The 18,403-nt window shown below is 45.6% G+C and overlaps 1 protein-coding gene across 2 annotated transcripts in view; it reads right to left on the bottom strand.

Annotated features, from left to right (window-relative positions):
• The window catches only part of Wwox (WW domain-containing oxidoreductase), a 913,078-nt gene that overhangs the window by 211,805 nt on the left and 682,870 nt on the right, over positions 1 to 18,403 (bottom strand). The window contains exon 9 of one of the 2 annotated variants that reach the window (XM_006531512.3): positions 7,224 to 7,310. The exons of the other annotated variant lie outside the window; for it this stretch is intronic. Coding sequence (XP_006531575.1) covers positions 7,239 to 7,310 — 72 coding nt within the window. The 3' untranslated portion in view covers positions 7,224 to 7,238. Of the gene's footprint in view, positions 1 to 7,223; positions 7,311 to 18,403 lie in introns of those variants that run through there. 2 annotated transcript variants of the gene reach the window in all.

The following is an 18,403-nucleotide window of genomic DNA, read 5'->3' as shown; positions in this document are numbered from 1 at the left end:
CAAGGAGTGGAATGTGATGGTTTGTATATTCTTGGACAAGGGAGTGGCACCATTTGGAGGTGTGGCCTTGTTGGAATAGGTGTGACCTGGTTGGAGTAGGTGTGTCACTGGGTGTGAGCTTAAGACTCTCACCCCAGTTGCCTGGAAGTCAATCTTCCACTAACAGCCTTTGGATGAAGATGTAGAACTCTCAGCTCTGCATGCACCATGAAGTCTTTGTTGCTGGGAGTAATTTGAACTGTGTTGACCTGGCCCAAGAGATTTCAAAGGAGAAGAATTTCAGTATGTGGCATAAAGATGAAATGTTGTTTTTTATAACTGTAATCTTTCGGCTTAAATAAAGAAATGGTCATCCTTGCCCTTTGTCCTTGGTAACACTTTGGGGGGACAGTCCCCCTAGCAGAACAAACCCTATAGTACCCAAATCCCCAGAAGGTTTAAAGGATTTTTTTTCTTTTCCTTTGGATGGTGCCTGGATGAGAGGATAGAAAAAGGACTTTGAGGTCAGCCCACCTTCATGTTTTCCCTAAAAAAAAAAAAAAAAAAAAAGACCGACCCCCAACCCCAGTAAGGTAGGAGCCAATTCTTATATATGAAAAGGATGGTGTTACAGATTGACATGTAGAAATCATCTGGACCATGGCAGATGCTGCGTGGCCAGCAGCTTGCTTTGTCCCTGGTTCCTTGACTGTCTTCTCAAGACCTCTGTTAGCATCTTATTTTCCCTTTGCATTTTTTAATGTCCACGTGGAGATCCTAGGATGGTGGACACGGGCAGTCGCAAGCACGGACACATCCTAATAAGAGAGTTTAGAGATAAGAAAGAAGCCACGTGAAGGTCACTGACACAACCAGGCTGCCACAACGACCCGCATATACGTCGGCTGTCAGCAAAGTTCTATAGTGCAGAGACCTCACAGTGAGGATGTCTCGATACCAAGACACGGGAAGAGGTTCAATAAGGGTTCCAAGGCCTAGAAAAGACTATGGTCTAACACTAAAAATTAGTCCCGTCACAAAGAACTGCTTAGCACAGATCTGTACACACAAAATGCAAAATGCAGGACCAGTCCCGGGGCCTTATAGGAGTCTGCTGTATTATCCTGAAGGAAATGCAACATCTGGATATGGGGTGGCCCTTGCATATTGTTCACTGGGGCCAGTCGTAGAGAGTTAAAGGATTGTACAATCTCTTACAGACTCTAGGGGGATTTCAAGACTGTCCCGAATCTGCTCCTCTGTTTCAAGCGGGGAAAGTGAACTCTGCGAAAATTCCTCTTCAAACAGCTGCAATTTTAAAACTTAAACCAAGTCTACCCATTTCATCTTTTGAAAGATGAAAATATGTAGATCTAGCCTCTTTTTGGGGGTCAAGATTTTGGTCCTGGTATGAAATGCTAACTGTGGTTCCTACAGTGGGACACCTGACTATGTCATCCGTGTCACCAACAGGAGGCTGAGATAGAAAAAGCTGTTTTCCTTCTTACTTTTTTAAGTACATTGTAATGACTAAATAAAGTACAGGTATTGTAATTGTGGTTAGATAGCCAGACAGTCATGCAGCACAATTTGTTGTGAAAACTGAGGTTTGTCTAGGTAAGTGGTATTTTTACAAACCTTCTTAGAGCCAAGAGAACTGAAACCATTCCAGGAGCATTGTTGGGAATAAAACTCGGTAGAGGAAGAGTTTACCAGGAATAAAGGACTAACAGCTGTGGTGGAGATGAATCACATGTGGCAGGTGGCCTCCGTCTTTCCATCTAACGTAGAGCTAATATGACCTAGCACGCAGTAAAGTTTTCAAACTGGAGGCTTGTCAGTACAAGGGATCCCGTGGTCCTGTGTAGACTTAGGATGAATATCAGGGAATAAGGTGGCCATGAGCTGAATCACCCCACAGTACCTCCTGCAGTTACCAACTGTGTTGGGATACAGATGCAATTCTATATTCCAGTTGGAACACTTAGTGCAACTTCCCAAGATAAGAAAGAGAATCCTCGGCCACCAGGAATCCCTGTTTGTTCTTGGGTATCTGCTGTTTCAGGTGTGAGGGCATGCAGTCTTAGGGATACTGTCCAATGCCTTTGAAACGTGTTTGCATGCACTCTTAGAGAAGGGTTTTGTCCAATGCCTTTGGAGGGGGTTTTGTCGAGAAGGCCCTATCAGTTTCTCCCTGCAGGCTAGAAAGATTCTGTCTACAAACACCACAGGAACTTCAGTCAACTTCAACTATTTCAGGAGAAAAGGACTTCTCTGCCCTGTCCCTAACACAGTCCTGTACAAAAACAAGGTGGCAGAGTAGAAACCCTTGTCTAATATATGGTCTCAGAGTCCAAGCAACTGAGAAGAGAAGGTCCCAGCCACCTGCCCTGAACAGATATATGTCCTTCTCTTGTCACTGATGATGGTATGCTAGTAATGGCAGTTTTTGCTTAGAAGCAAATCAATGCCCAACTAATAGGTCGGGAAAACAAAAGACTGGAAGTAAATAGACAAATGAACGACGCACAGAGGGTGTGGCTGGGAATGTGAATAGTTTGTTTCACGTCTATCTGTTCTCTCTTTTGTTTTATGAATACTCCACAATGACATGAATTCTTTTGGGATTTTTGTTTGTTTGTTTGTTTTTGTTTTTTAAATGCAAAGAGTCTCCCCCATGCTTAGAGAGGATCTGTGCCTACTTTTCACAGTGTCCTATAAGAAGAGGGCTGAAAGCTTCTCTAAGAAAGGAACACAGCAAGGCTTTAGTGAGAGCAATCTGGAGGACCAGAGCAAGGGCCAGGCTTCCTTAAGCCAGTCTCTGCCCACATTCGTTCTGCCTTTGGCTTTGCTTGGGAGCTGGATCAGAAAGAAGGGAGCCACAAGAAGTTCTGAGGTCATAACTAACCAGGCGAATCAATGTCTTCTGTTGGAACCTGGGGTCTTCGGGAGACACTGCAAGGAAGTCTCCTTCTCCAAGGGAGGTCACAGAGATTTCTGAGCCTTCCGGACAAGTACCATCCCCTCACTCCCGACAAACACACGCCACACACACCCCTGCTGCCATTTCCCCCAGATCTCTAGTTCTTACACACACACACACACATATAGTTGGAAGCGGCGTGTTCAAACAAATACTAGACACAAAGGGAACAGAGTCAACACTTTAGGGACCAAAGTAGACAGATCAGCTTCCCAGAGCCGCATGGAGAAGCAGCACGGATAGTGGCCTTGTTGACTTGAGACTTAGGTGACTCTTGACTGTCCCTAGTCAGATGACATTTCTCTAGTGAGCTGACATGCTAGACGCAAAGCAATAAGGCAAACAGAAAAGGACGGCAGCTGTCAGCCAAGCGCTTAGGTGTTGGTTGTACAGAGGTCCTAGGCAGGGGTGGAGGTGACCGTACATCTTAGATGGCTCAGCCAGCTTGCTGCCCTTTAGTTCCACTGGAACCAAGCATGGAGGGGACCCAACAAGACTGGTCCCAAGAGGAGGGAAAAAAAAAAACCAAACAAACATTTTAAATAGAATTTCTAATAGAGAGATCTAATGTAGGCAAGACCAAATGTTACCTGTTCATTATTATTGTTTTGTTGTTTGTTGTTATTGTTATTATTATTATTATTTGGTTTTGGTATGACATTAATCCAGAAACTCATCTTCTCTTCTCCAGTACAGATGTTAAAGCTTAGAAATGAGCAGCCAGGCTTCTTCCAGGCTGAGGTTCCATAAAGGAGACCCAGATGGAGCTACAAATGGCCAAGTTGCAACTTCCTGTTCCACATCGTGCCTCTCCTGCCCTGCCTGCTGGGTTTCTTCAGAAATTACTTGCTCAAGTCGTCCTTTCGGGTTTCACCACCGTATGCCGGGTGGCTCCCTTAGTCACAGACCCCCACACAAGCCACACACACTCCGGATCTGAGATCCTTACCACACAGGCCCCGAGTGTCGGGAGTGGGTGAGGTCCTGGGGTACCAAGAGCAAAACGTTGCCGCTTTGGTTCTCATTTCAAAACTGCTTGAGAATGAAGATCAGAAAGAGGTAGGTGTGTTTCACAGATGCTGCTGAGATGAAAGGGCGCGCGGAGTCTTGCAAGGACAAAAGCCCATGCTCGCTCATCCGTTCAGTTGTTTGCTCATGGGTCTGTTCCCTCACCTGAGAAATAACATCTGAGTGTCTACACTATGCCAAGAATTCTGTGGGGCTTGCAAGGGTGAATAATGAAGAGAATGTTGAAGTCCACACAGGTAGAAGCATAAAGAGTTTTCAGTGTTCCAGGACCAGAGGAGGGGCACTAGCCAAATGCACCAGGGGGATGTTGGGGCATCTTCACAAAGAGGCTTCACAAAATTTTCAAGCACTGTGGGATAATGGGCAGGAGGGTACCAGTCATTGGGGATGGGGTTGGGGTACTCGGGCAGAGGGTCAGAGCACGGGGAGACATATGGCAGCTGGCAAAGATAGAAGGGAAGATTATGCCCTTAGACTAAGGGTCCTTCTGGGCTTGAAGGACCATGAGTCTTGGCTATTCTCCCCCCAACCCCTGACTGCCAGATAGCTCTATGGTAGAAGCCTGGCACTCTTGCTTACAAGCTCAGTTGGCTCCATGCTGCCTGCTGACAATGCCCTTGTCTGGGCTAGGCCATCCACATGTAGAACTACCAACACTGGGCTTCGAGAAGTGTGAACAAATGACTCTATTCTTTGGGGTCTGACCGTGTGCTAGCTGCACAATGTATTATGGACCCACAGAACACTGTGCCCTTCTCCTTGGCCTGGACCACTGTCGTCTTACCAGAGACCCTAAGCCCCGGCAATATTTCAAGTTTGCTCTAAATAAAAACCAAAGGAAACGCTGTTAACAATCTCCTGTTAACAAATCACACCTTTATTTATACACGCATAGAGAAGGGCTGGTTATCTCGGCTGATGATTTTATACCCACTATGGGGTCCCTACATCAACCTCAATCTAGCTTTGGAAAAGGAGGCTACACCTCCTAGTGGAGCCAGCTTCCGAGGAACCCTGGCCTCTCCTAAGACTCTGCAGAAGCCAGTGTCTGTGAGAAATGGAAGAGAGACAAACGCTTGCTGTTCAATTAAGTAAGATGTTTATTGGTGTGATGTGTGACACGCGGAGCCCTCCTAGGTTATTATCTGGAAGATGGTTCATTTATCTGCAGTGTGCCCTGCTACAACATCATCTAAAACACTGCTTCTTCAACATAAACCCCAAAGAACTGCCTTTTCCTTCCTTTCCTTTATAAAGTATTAACGAGATTGGGCTTCCCTGGACTCAGTTGCTTTGTGAGAACATAGTGCATCTCTCCCTTGCTTTTTGTCTTTGTTTTCTGGGGTTTTGGGGTTTTTTTTTTGGTTGCTTTTGGGTTTTGTTTTGTTTTGTTTTGTTTGAGTCAAAGTCCTGCTTTATAGCCCTAGTTGGTCTGGCATTTACTAGGTAGCTCAGACAGACCTCGAACCCACAGCATTTCTCCTGTCTCTGCCTCATCTTTAGTGGCACTGGAGATGTGTGGCACCGTGTACGTTATTTACTGTGTTTATCCAGACAATGGATGAGGAGGTAACTTTATATTTTCTCAGCGAGGGACAGAATGTAAAAGGCTTAGAATCCGACCTAAAGGTGACACAGGCTCTGTCTTGCCAAAGGAAAGAAAGCCTGGCAATGTCCCTTGAAATAGTCCCAGGATTGGTCGTGCGGACTGAGATAAAGAAGTCGGAGGAAATAAAGACAAAGCTACATGCAATTTTTCCCGGCTGGAGATAGAAATTGTTCCAGTTCTGTTGATGAGGGAAGGGGGGACTCTCAGCTCAGAAGCCCAACCCTCTGACCCCGTATCTGTACAGGAACTTGTGTCCTTCAAGACACCCAGAAATGCTCCCCCTTTGCCCTTTCATCTTGAAACTTCGGTTGCCAAGAGAGGACTCTGGAGAGCAAACAGATAGACACAAGGCAGGCAAGGAAAAGAACAAGAAATCTAAGCAGGCCAGCATATAACTCAGGAGGCTTAGACCAGGGGAAAAGAAAGAAAGCTCAGAGGGAAAAAAAGAGGAGAGGGATGAAGGGAGGGGGAAGAAAGAGGGTGTGAGAGTAGAGGGTTAGGAAGAGGAAGAGGGAAGAGAAAGAGAGGCGAGGATGAGGAGGAATAGGAGGGGAAGGGAAGGGACACAAAGGACCAGAGACTTCGCTCAGTTGGCAGAGTGACCACTGTGTATAGTACAAAGTCCTGACGTTGCTCATTCCTGTAAGCCCAGCCTTCATGAGGTGGAGATAGATACATTGGGAGTTCAAGGACAGCCTAGAGGATGGATTCTGTCACAGAAAGGGGAGAGAGACTGAGAAAGAATGAAGACAAATGCCGTGGTGGTGTACGCCTTTAATTCCAGCACTTGGGAGGCAGAGGCAGGCAGATTTCTGAGTTCGAGACCAGCCTGGTCTACAGAGTGAATTCCAGAACAGCCAGGGCTATCCTGTCTCGAAAAACCAAAAAAAAAAAAAAAAAAAAAAAAAAAATAGTGAAGATGAGAGGGGAGATGGGAAGACAGGTGATGGGAAGACTGGAGGTGAGAAAAGCGAGGGGGAGAGTGGAAGAGCGAGAAAATGCTTCTTAGTTTCCCATCCATCAATATACTGTTGCCGTTGTTTGAAGAAAATGGCAGCCACTGCAAAGACATTTTAGAGTTCCTTTGACTGTGTTTATTATTTCCTGGCTCTGTTTGTTTGTTTGTTTGTTTTTGTTTTCCTTCAAAAGTCAGGCTACTTCTAAAGGAATTCTGTTGTTGCTTCTTTTATCCCCCCTTCCTTTTATCGACTTCCTGGTCTACCCAGCTGCTTCCCCCAGGGAAAGCCGGCACCAAATGCCACCGTGACAGTCAGACTTTTTGCACGGCAGCTTAATTACTCATTATGGGATCCCATCAACAGGAGCTCTGGTCTGTGGTTTTATAATAAGGGCTGTTATCTTTCCTAAGACTTTCAACTCCTTCATTGGGGGTTGGGGGGGAGAAGGCTGTGGCGGAGATGTCTGCCACCCCACTTTCCAGGGAAGGGAGCAGAATGATTTTAATGCGTGAATCCCATGCCATTAACAATGCTGGCAGCTGTTTAATCCCAGTAGAAATAACAGCTGAGTCCCAACTGCAGGAAAAAAATAATAATTAACTCTTCAGTGGGTTTAGAGGAAGGGATCTTACGAATCAATTATGGGGCTCTATCCTTACCTGCGGTTTTTGTCAATTATTCAGCCATTGCGGCAGGGGCAGGGCAGGATGGGGTGGAGGGCTCTCCTTGGCGAATAAAATGACACGAGGCCCTTGAAGGCAAAGAGACTTGTTAAGTCCAGAGAACAGATTTATTAAATGGGCCTGTTTGAGATGTTCACCATTAATTAAACTAAAGAACCATTTATTTTTCCCTCCATGTTTCCCCAGAATCGCAGGGCATAATGAACTGGAAGGAAATAGGAAATGAAGAAGTGAGAGATACTGGTGACCTGCTGGCAGGGAGGAGAGCTGAGCTGCTAGGGAAAGAACATATCAGATTCTGTCGCTAAAAACGGAAGCACGTGGTGGTGGGACTCGAGGCAGCGCGCTTGCGCTTTAGGACGCGTGCTGTTTAATTTAGACGAACCACGTGGACACCCGGCGACTGCAGTAAGCATTTTACTTGGCTGTTGAGCAGACTGGCTCTCATTGAGATCCAAGTTCTCTTGCCTGCCCCGCCCCGCCCCTGCCTCCGCCCCCAGTTTGCTAATTAATACCCTTCCTGTTACTATCTCTGTTGCTTTTAATTTGTAAAATATTATAGATATAAATATGCCTGATTAAGATCCAGCCTTGAAATATGTGGCGCTCACTTTGCAGCTCCTGGATAATAAAAAAGCACCCCCTCTCCTCTCCGTTCATTTATAACGTGAGACTCGCAGCGGATGTCTTAAGCATCCAAAGGTACAAATGGCAACATTACGTGCATTTAAATTTGGCTCTTTGTCTGGATGCCCCTCTCCCTAGTGCAGCGGCTGATGGCCTCTGGAGAGCTGCGGTTCATCTGGAAATGACACGGCTTTGCCACCTGCCCAAGGCTTCCTCTCACTGGGACATGGAGAACATCAACCTGTTCTCCACAGAGGGCTCTGAGGCTGCTGGGGGTAGGGGTGGGGGGCTGGGGGGGAAGGAGAGACTGTTATCTTCTGAGTTAAGCTTACAGGTGGCTGGAGAAGGTTCCCTGGCAACAGCAGGCAGGGCCATGGTGCAGCTTTTGGAAGCATCCCCAGTTCCTGTGCTCTTGTCCCCATTGTACTGATGGGAAAAACCGAGGTTCTGAGAGGAGGAAATGGGCTGGCTGTGTCTTGTTAGCGTTCAGTTTAATGCGATTGGGCAGATATGCCTGTAAAATCCCTTGGTCAGCTTTTCAATCCAAACTCACAAGGGAAGGCTAATACACTGGGGCAGAAACACTCTAGGGTGAGGCTTGGCTCACTCAGTACCCATGTCAGCATCTTCTGTCCAGCATTCATCCTTCCCTTACTGGGACATGTGACACAAAGTCACCCTAGGCCTCATGCTTCTCTCATCCCCGGTTTTCACTGCAGTGAAGGACAGCATCCCAGCCGAACTGTGAGACCCCGGGAAACCCTTCTTCTATTAAGCGTTTTCAGTTAATTAGTTTGCCATGACGATAGCAACTCATAAAGTAGCTCACACGGGTCTGGATGGTCTTCCCTGCTCACACTCACAGGCACAGCACCTGACCTCATCTCTAAGCAGCCTTCCTCGTGGCTGCATCCGTTTGGCTTCTGGATAAAGTATGGGACTCCTTCAGAGCTAGGCGCCAACCTTGACTTTGGCCCATGATGTATCTAAGGAACATTCTAGAACTCGCTGTTTGAACTAATACCCAAACTACTAGGACCCATGCTGCAGGGTGGCTGTGGAATTTCTGCCTCCCCCGGCTCCCCTCCAATGGTGATAAACCAGGTTTCTCAGCAACACTGTTAAACAAAGGCTCCACGTCAGGGAGGAAAGACAGGTGGATCCCACAGTTGAGCCCCTCACTGGGCTCCCAGGACTCCATCTGATCTGAGAATGTTCTTTCTTGCTACACACCTAAGAGTACAGAAGACCGAGTTGGAAAGATGGCTCTGTGATGCTTGCTGCCAAGCCTGAGGGCCTGCCTTGGTCTTAGGAGTCCCCATGGTGGAAGGAGAGGACCAACCCCCCTTAGGTATCTTCTCACCTTTCTACATAGTTGCTGTGGCACACAGCACGCACACACACACACACACCATAAATAAATTTAACTAAAAACTTAAAACAGGGGAGAGGACTAAGTAGCTCAATTTCTTTCTTTTGGTCTTCATTCCTTTCTTCCCTTCTTTCCTTTGAATTTTAAGGAACTGCCTTCACCCACAGAGGGATTGGTTATGTGACAAACATTTGGAGTCCCTTCTTATGGCAATAATACTGCACTCTGCAAATGGCTCGGCCCTGATCCAATCGAACATAATAAAATGAAACAATCTGGGAGCTAGCTCCAATGGCTTTCGTCTTCACCATACTAATGATTTCAAAACCAATGAGCAGAGCAGGAAAGGGCAGATGAAAGGAAGGACAGCATGGCGGGCTCTGCCCGGCCGGCCCTCGGCATCCGCAGCTGGGGTGGTGCCTGCTGTCGGTGCCCTGAATCTCCACGGGGCTTAATGAAAAGGAGACTCCCTTGGCTTCAGGACTAGACTTTACATAGGGAATTAAGACAGTTTGAAGGTGCCCATATGCATGTTAACTATGACAGACTGAAACTTGTCTAGGGTCAATCGCTGGGGAGTTGTATGGTCACTTCTAGGACCTGGTCTCCCTGAGTATTAGCTACAAGGACTAGGTCCATCTGCTCTTTGTGGACTGAACTCAGAGCATGTGGGTTCTGTCTGGGGTTTGTGCATCATCTGGTGTTGGGCTAGTCTAGAACTCACTTAGATGTACATTCATTTGTTCATTCATTCATTCATTCACTCATTCATTCCTGTACATTAATCCTGTAATGCATGCACTTGGGCTAAGAGTTAAAGAGACGAGTAAGTCCCACCCTGTGCTCTCAGAGATCTCAGAAGAGCAGAAGGGTCTACAGTCGCACACATGTCTTTCATGTCTTAGGCTGCTTGCTAAGTAAAGGATGAAGTCGGAGAATCGAAGCCAGCTAGGGGGAGAAGGTTCTAGAAGGTTCTAGAAGCTCCTTCCTTCTCTCAAGCCAGCTTTATGTCCCAGGGCACTACAGCACAGCTTCATGCCTGCCACCCTGCCCCTGCCTGCCCTCTTTTACAAACCTCACAGATTGGGGTCTCCTAAACCAGCTCCTGACTGACCCTTCCTTAGGTGGAAACCTGACCCTACCTGATCCTCAGAGTCTGAACTTCAGTGTGACTACAGCCCTGGCTTTTTGTTCTTCCTTTGAAAGCCTGGATGGATGTCTGTCCGGTGGGGTGGGGAGGGGGTGGGGGAGGGGTGTGGAGGGTGGAGGGTTTGGGGGATGGGAGAGGATGGACATTACCTGCTCAGAGCTGCAAATGTGTTCATTTGGAGCAGAAGTGGGGACAAGGATTTAATGCCTGCCTACCAAATACCTCTAGGTGTTAGTGGGCCTCTTGGAAGATGCAGGTGAACATGAGGGCTGGTGGATCACTATGGGGAACATTCTAGAAAGGAAAGAGGGTAATGGTGGATTTGTTTGGGATGTCTGGTGCATTGCAAACACCTTCTGATGAAGATACTAATGACAGTTAATTACACACACACACACACACATACACACACACACACACACACACATTCTAATATTCTAATTATGGAGTCCTCCATCACACCAGGCCCCTGTGTTGATCTGACACCTGAGGATTCATCCAGTCCTTGCAACAGCTCCAGGAAGCAGAGGGAACCCTCATTTTCTTCTACTTAACAGGCTTGGAAGTTGTCGAGGCACAGAGTGGTCAATGTTCACAAAGTCCAGTAAGCAGTTCACCGACTCAGGCCCCAGACCACCATTTTTCACAAAAGCAAACTTGCAACACAGTTAAGGCCCTTTACAAAGTCCATCCTCTTTTACCTGGTGTTCCTACTTTTTGGAAGACATGACTTAGGAAATAATTAAAGTATATATGTATCCGTCTGTGATTGTCATGGTCATTTTAGCCTTGTTTTAGTAAAAGAAATAGAAGCATGTTAAATTTTCAATAAAAATGGAGTAGTTAAGAGAGAAAAATAAAACCACCCTAGACATAGAGGAGGCTGTAGAGATGGTTCAGGAGGTAAGAGCACTGGCTGCTGTTTCCGAGGGCCCAGGTTCAATTCCCAGCATATACACGGCAGCTCACAACCATCTGTAACTCTAGTTCCAAAGAATATGACTCCCTCTTCTGGCTTCTTTGGGAACTGCAGGCATGCATGTGCTGCATACACATACAGAGTAAAAATCAATCAAACTAAAACAAAAAAAAAAAGACAAACAAACAAACCAACACCACCACCACCCCCAAAAAAACAAACAAACAAACAAACAACAAAAACCTAGGCGTAGTACAGGTTATTGAAGTTATAACCCGTAGCCTCAGCTATTTCAGAGTCTGAGGCAGAATGATTCAAGGTTCCAGGCCAACCTGATCTCCATACTTAGACTCTGAATAAAGAGAAATGGGTCAGAGACGTAGCTCAGTGGTAGAGCTCTCGTGGATAATATGTAATGTCCCCGGCTCTATCCAGTACTGCAAGACATAAACAATAGCAGTAATACAACTAAAAGAAAAGAATAAAGAATAGCCTTCACACAAAAGAAAGAAAGAAAGGACGAAAGGACGAAAGGACGAAAGGACGAAAGGAAGGAAGGAAGGAAGGAAGGGAGGGAGAGAGAGAGAGAGAGAGAGAGAGAGAGAGAGAGAGAGAGAGAGAGAGAGAGAGAAAGAAAGAAAGAAAGAAAGAAAGAAAGAAAGAAAGAAAGAAAGAAAGAGAGAAAGAAAGGAAAGAACCTCGTGCCAGGTGTGGTAGCACATACCTGCAATCCCAGCCCACAGGAAGACTGAGGCAGGAAGACTGGTGTTAGCTGGAGGACAGCCTGGGCTATATGGGGAGTTTCAGCCCAGTTTAAATTGCTGAGTAGGACTCTGCCTTAAAAACAAGCAAGGGTTAGCAAGATAAGACTTGCTTCCAAGCTGGAGGGCCTCAGACTGACATCACAAGAAAAAAAAAAAAAAAAAACACATGCCATGCCCCCCCCACACACACAATAAATAAATAAATAAACAAGAAAAACAAAACAAAGCATAAGGTGTTAATAATATAATGCAACTATATAATTGTGTAAAGGTGAGAAACAAAATAGAAATTTCTACAGAGTAAAATTTAGTATGTTTAGATGCCATTTCCAGGGTGCATTAAGAAAAAAATTTTTTTTCGATTCAGTTGAGTGATTTACTTTAGGGTATAGCTGTAATCTTTTCTTAGCCCGCAGTCTCTTAATGCAGTGCCTTGAGAAAACTCAACTGGTTCTGTTTTTTTTTTTTTTTCTTCTGATTCTTCTGAGATATTACACGTGGAAAAATATGTTCTCTTTGTGGGTTTTTAATATGTCAGATGAGCAGACAATGCTGGGTATTTTGGCTCGTGGAAAGGAAGAGATTGCAAGTGGAAAGGCGTTCTGTTCTCCAGCCTAATCGCACAGTGTGTCCGTCCAGAGTTGATGAAGCAGGCAGATCCCCCTGCAGATAACCGGTCTGTACCTGTCCTCACAGCTCCTCCCTCCTCCAGCTCTACTTTATAGCAGTCTGAGTCCAAATCCCATCACCTGCTTCGTCTGGTTGTCTGAACCATGACAACTCTGCTTGGGAAAATCTAATACTGTTAAATCTAGGGACTGCTCCTGTACCCACAATAGGATCAAACAAATGACCCATAAGCTTCCAGATATAACGTCGGTGACCAAGGAGACAGAGAGGAACAGGGTCCCTGTTTTCAGAGTGAGCTGATTAGCTGGGATCATATCACAAAGTGACCGGGATGAGGCCTCAACAGAGAACACAGAAATTCAACAGCAGTGGAGTGAGCGGTGTGGCTTGTTCTGTAGACATCAACAGAGTGAGCGTCTCTCACTGGCAAGCAAGGGACTGTAAATCTGAATAGGCAGGTATTTTATAAGGCATCTTAAAATACACTCAGTGGTCAAGAGTGATTTAAATGTTATTTAATTATTATTACTCTGTGTGTGTGTGTGTGTGTGTGTGTGTGTGTGTGTGTGTGTGTGTGTGTGTGTGTGTTCAAACAACAACTTTCAGTAGTCTGTTTTCTCCTTACATCTTGGAACCTAGGAATCAAACTTGTGTTCTCTGGTTTGCTCAGCAAACTATCTTAGCCAATGAACCATCTTGAGGGCCCATTTTTGTTGTTGGTTTTGTTTTGTTTTGTTTTGTTTTGTTTTGTTTTTGTAAGACATTGCTATGGTTGTCTCTGTGTTACTGGTGGATAATTTTGAGGTCCCTAAAGGCTCCAATGAGGAAGAGGCAAAGATGAAACTGGAAAGCAGGATTCACATGAAACCCAGTTTGGGCAAATCCCGTGAGGGTGGCTGGCTTTGGAAAAAATCCCTCACCCAGGGCTGATGCAAGTCCCCTATGAACTAAGCTTCCGCATCATAAAACACGGTGACAAGACATGCTCATGTGTTTGGTACTTAGTGCAATATTTGATACAACATCCAGACTCAATAAAACGTTGGCTCTTAATAGATTTAACATTACATCACTGCGACTACTCAGGGAAAGAGCGCATCCCAACACAACAGCCATAAGCAAATATCTGACTCTGGGTCAATAGTGCAATCATGATCTGCCCTCTTGAGTGTTTAGAAGTGAAGTGACTGCTCTCTGCAATGGACTTTGAAAGGAAGGTGGATTGATGGGTGGATGGAGGGATGAGTGCGCAGGGATGCAGGTAGAGAGCAAGGTTATTTACAGGTGGTAGGTGGTGCGTGCATGAGTAATAGATAGTGCTTTCAAGTTGTGTGTAGGAGTGAGATATTTCGCCATAGCAGACTGCTGGGAGACTGGCATACTATGTGGCAATAAAGGATGAAATACCGTGGGACAGTCCCACAACAGAGTGGCAATAAAAAGAAAAGAAAAAAAGCAGTAAGTGACTAAATAAGTTGCTCCAGAGGACCCCATTTATCTGACACTCAAGGTGCGCATTTGACCATCTATGGAGCTGGGGAGGAGCTGGGGAGGAGCTGGGGAGGAGCTGGGGAGGAGCTGGGGAGGAGCTGGGGAGGAGTTCAGTGATTAAGAGCTCTTGCCATTCTTGGGGAGGACCAAAGGTTTGTTTCCAGCACTCATGCTGGGCAACTCGACACAAACCACAAACCGTAACTCTAGGTTACTGTGGCGGATCTGACACTCTCTTCTGGACTCTGTAGGTACCCGCACTCACACTGCATGCACACAGACAGACAAACGAACAAACAAACAAAAACCCTAATCTTTAGAATAAGAGTATAAAAAGATGGCCTGGAAGTCAGAACAGTCTCTAGTTGGTCATGGTGACAGGCATTGCCACTGAGAAAGGGATTTGAGGGGGCTTTCTGGGGAGCTGGCAGTGCTCCAGGCCTTGAACTAGGGGTGTATTTACATGGGTACATTAGCAAGTCAACACCTCGCTGAGCTGTGCTTCTAGCGCGTGAGTAGCTCACAGTGGGTAAAACTCATCTCAGTGCAGATTCTGACTCCAACGGTCACACCGTTCCTGAATGTCCTTTTCTTTCTGCACCAGGCATTCTTTCTAGGCACTTTCTGATGCATTCATTTGGAAAATCATTTCAGAGAATTGTCTGGCAGAATACATTATTTAAGCCTTTAAATGCAATGAGCAGCGAACTATCTTATTCTTGGGAAATGGCTGTCATCTTTTGAGAGTAAGCTTGGCCTGGAAGGAAATCATGAGTGTGTGACACCGGTGGCTCAGCCTCCTGGCCTTGTCCCTTGTTGGTCTCCGAGTTTTCTCATCCTTTCCTTACAAACAGGTTGCTTCCTTAACCAATGAATAAAAATCTCTCTCTGATCCCAAATCTCCACCCTCTGGCGTGAGACGTTGTAAGGATGTAGAGAGAGGCCAACTCTAGCACACCCCACCCAGAGAATCACCTGTGGGACAGATATCCTTATCAAAGGTTTGGCGCTCTCTCTCCCTGTTCCAGGAGATAGCTCAGAGGAGAGGGCAAATCTTTCTTCTTCCCCTTTCCAAAGTTCATCCTTGGCCGGATCAATGGTTCACAGATTAAAAAAAACATATGAGGAACATGCTGGAAGGAAGTCCTATTGGTAGATGTAACAATTGTTTCTGGCGACAAAGACCTCGCTGCTGGGTCTAGTCCTAATCCCTGCTGGCTTGCTTTGGTACATGTTTGAAAATAACCTAAAGTCGGGGTAATTCAAAGATGGCATCCGCTACATTATCAGGGGAAGGAGCTGTAGCCACAAGGTCAGAGTAGAGATGACAGGCTGTGGTTTGCCTGCACTAGGAGGACTTGGGGGACTTGCTCAAACCGCAACCCCTCCTCGTTTCTCTCCATACTCACTGAATCCACGGATCTCGGGGCACGCTCCAGAACATGCCTACTTTAAGAACAATGTTTTGGGCAATGTCTTGTATGACAAAAGCTGCAAGATCAGAGCTATAGGAGTGACACAACAGTTAAGAGAACTGGTGCTCTTTACAGGGCCAGAACTTGGTTCCCAGCACCTATGACAGGTGGCTCACCACTACCTGCAACTCTAGCACCAGGGGACCCAACACCTTCTGCAGACACCTACATACACATGTACATGACACGTATACACATTCACACTAATAAAGCTAAGATGTTGCTTGTTTGTTTCAGGATCGAGGACCTTTGGGGAAGAGTTCGTTTAAGAAAATACATCATACATTTATTTCTTTATCCATCCTTTCTGTCAATCTACTGCTTCATTCATCCACTTATCTAATTATGTAGCCATGTTCCCACCTCCCATACATCCAGTCATGACTTACTCATCCATGCATCATTCTGCACATCAATACACCTACCCATGCACTCATCTACGCACCTAGCAGGCATTCATCTGTCTGGCTGTAAATATATACAACTATCTGTATATCCATTCACCTGCATACCCATATCCATCCATCCATCCATCCATCCATCCATCCATTTGTTCATCGATACATCATCTATCTGCCCATCTGCACAGCTATCCCTCCATACACCTGTACAAACATATATCTGCCCACATATCTTTCCATCTATCCATATATCCATCAACCTATCCACCCATCTGTGCATCCATCAATCACATAGTTACTTAATATTATCATTATGCAACACCAGTGATTGGATTTTCTTTGCTGCTTAAAATAGATAGATACATAGATAGATAGATAGATTCCTCTATATTGAGTAGCTTTTCAGCAATTCACCTATGTAATTGTCAATTCAGTTATTTTACTATCATAAAAACTCAGAACACTTATAATGGTCATTTCCTCCATTGGTCTCAGTAACTTATGCAAGCCTTCTACTGCCTGTGATCAGTACCCCTCCATGAAGGATCACATGGGCTTTAGGAGAGCATGACTCCATGATACTACAGTGTGTGTGACTTGAGACTCTTTCCAGGGACCGTGTACCTTTAACAGGGAACACCTGAGTCCCGGGAGTCTGCAGGTCAGTCAGCACAGATCTATGGAGCTGATTACCTTCTGAGACGGCCAATTACAAGTGAGTAATTTCTTCCCCCCCAAGGTACTCTCCGGAGAATACACTATAGATTCTTCTGTTTCCAGGAAGCTAAGAGGATTTGGGTACCAAAGCAAACCCCATTCATTGTGAAGTTCTTTGAACATAAAGCTTTCGGGGGAGCTCTGCTTGTATAGAACAACAATAACCACAGAGGCAAAGGTTCAATAAACGACAGTGGTGGATTAACAAGAAGAAATAAAAGACATGAGGCAGCCTGATAGAAGAGGACCCAAGACTAAATGCATTCTTCTCAGACTCACTTAACCCAGGAGCTGGTGACCCAGGGAATTTTTGTAGTTATTGTGTCCTGTAGAACTTCCCTGTTTCATTCTCTGTCTTTCCAGACCATAGACTCTGGAGCAAAACTGTCATCTCTTTCTTCGGTACATCTGGATGTGATCCAGATGGCAATCGAGCCAAATCTGCCAAACCCATGGCTTTATTTCTTCCGTGGTGATAAACGCAAAGAACTGGAGAGTTGTTGCACTCACCAGTGGCCTTAACCTAAAGCTAGTGACGGCCTCTTTTCATTTCTATATTACAGCTGTTTAAGAACAACGCTATTCTAGCGAAAGAATGGGCAAGATGGCCAGTCATTCAGCAACAACAAGCTTGAAATTAGTTTCATACAAATTGTAGGCCAAATGCTTGTGAGAGATAGTCCCTGTCCTTCTGTTTGTCCTAGCTGAAGTCAAAGGAAACTCTGATCTATGACCCAAAAGATAGCCAGTTTGGGGTCCCATATCACAACTCAAGCCCAAGAGATTTTTCTACATTGGGACATGGGTGTCATGAAGTTCACTGCGTCAATTGAGGCCTTGCTCCATAATCCCAAACTTCATACCTTACCACTCATCCTGTAACCTCTATCCTAACTTGTTAGCCTTTAAGGCAGTCTAGGGCTAGGGAAGTAGCTCAGCTGATCAAGTTCATGCTGCAAGCTTGAGCTCCTAAGTTCAATTCCCGTGACCTACATTAAAAATCAACACCCTGGTGAGCCACCAAAGTTGAGTAGCTCTACACCGATGCCCACTGGGGAGCCACTGGTTAAAACAAGCAGACCACAAAGACAACAAACAAAAAGACACATAAAAGGGGTTGGGGACTTGGTGGGAAGGGTTGGTGAGAATGGGAGGGGCATAAGAGATGGTGGGAGAACGAGGACGACCAGAATGTATTATATTCATGTATGTTATTGTCAAAAATTAATTCTTAAAAGACTGGGCATAATGATCAATTCTTGTAATCCTAGCACTGGGGATGTAGAGACAAGAGGATCCCTGGAGTTTGAGTGCAGCCAGCCTAGCCTAACTGGGTAAGTTTCAGTTCAACAAGAGACTCTGCCTTCAAGAATAAGGTGCACTGACTGACACCTGTGGTCATCCTCTGGCTTTCATTGCATGTGCACACATGTGTACCTGCACACATACACCCCCCCAAATATATAATGTCTGACCAACCACGCAGCACACACCCACATACTGATAGCTCTTACACTTTTCCACTTGGACTCATTATTCCATGTTATCTGACCTTTTTATATGTTGCTTTATAGGGTCTCATTAGTTTCATGACATCTATGGTATTACTCTGCAA

The sequence above is a fragment of the Mus musculus genome, chromosome 8 (assembly GCF_000001635.26).
Source record: "Mus musculus strain C57BL/6J chromosome 8, GRCm38.p6 C57BL/6J".
NCBI classification, from domain to species: domain Eukaryota; kingdom Metazoa; phylum Chordata; class Mammalia; order Rodentia; family Muridae; genus Mus; species Mus musculus.
The sequence above is the reverse complement of the archived record's forward strand: the minus strand, read 5'-3'. Positions and strand labels throughout refer to the sequence as shown.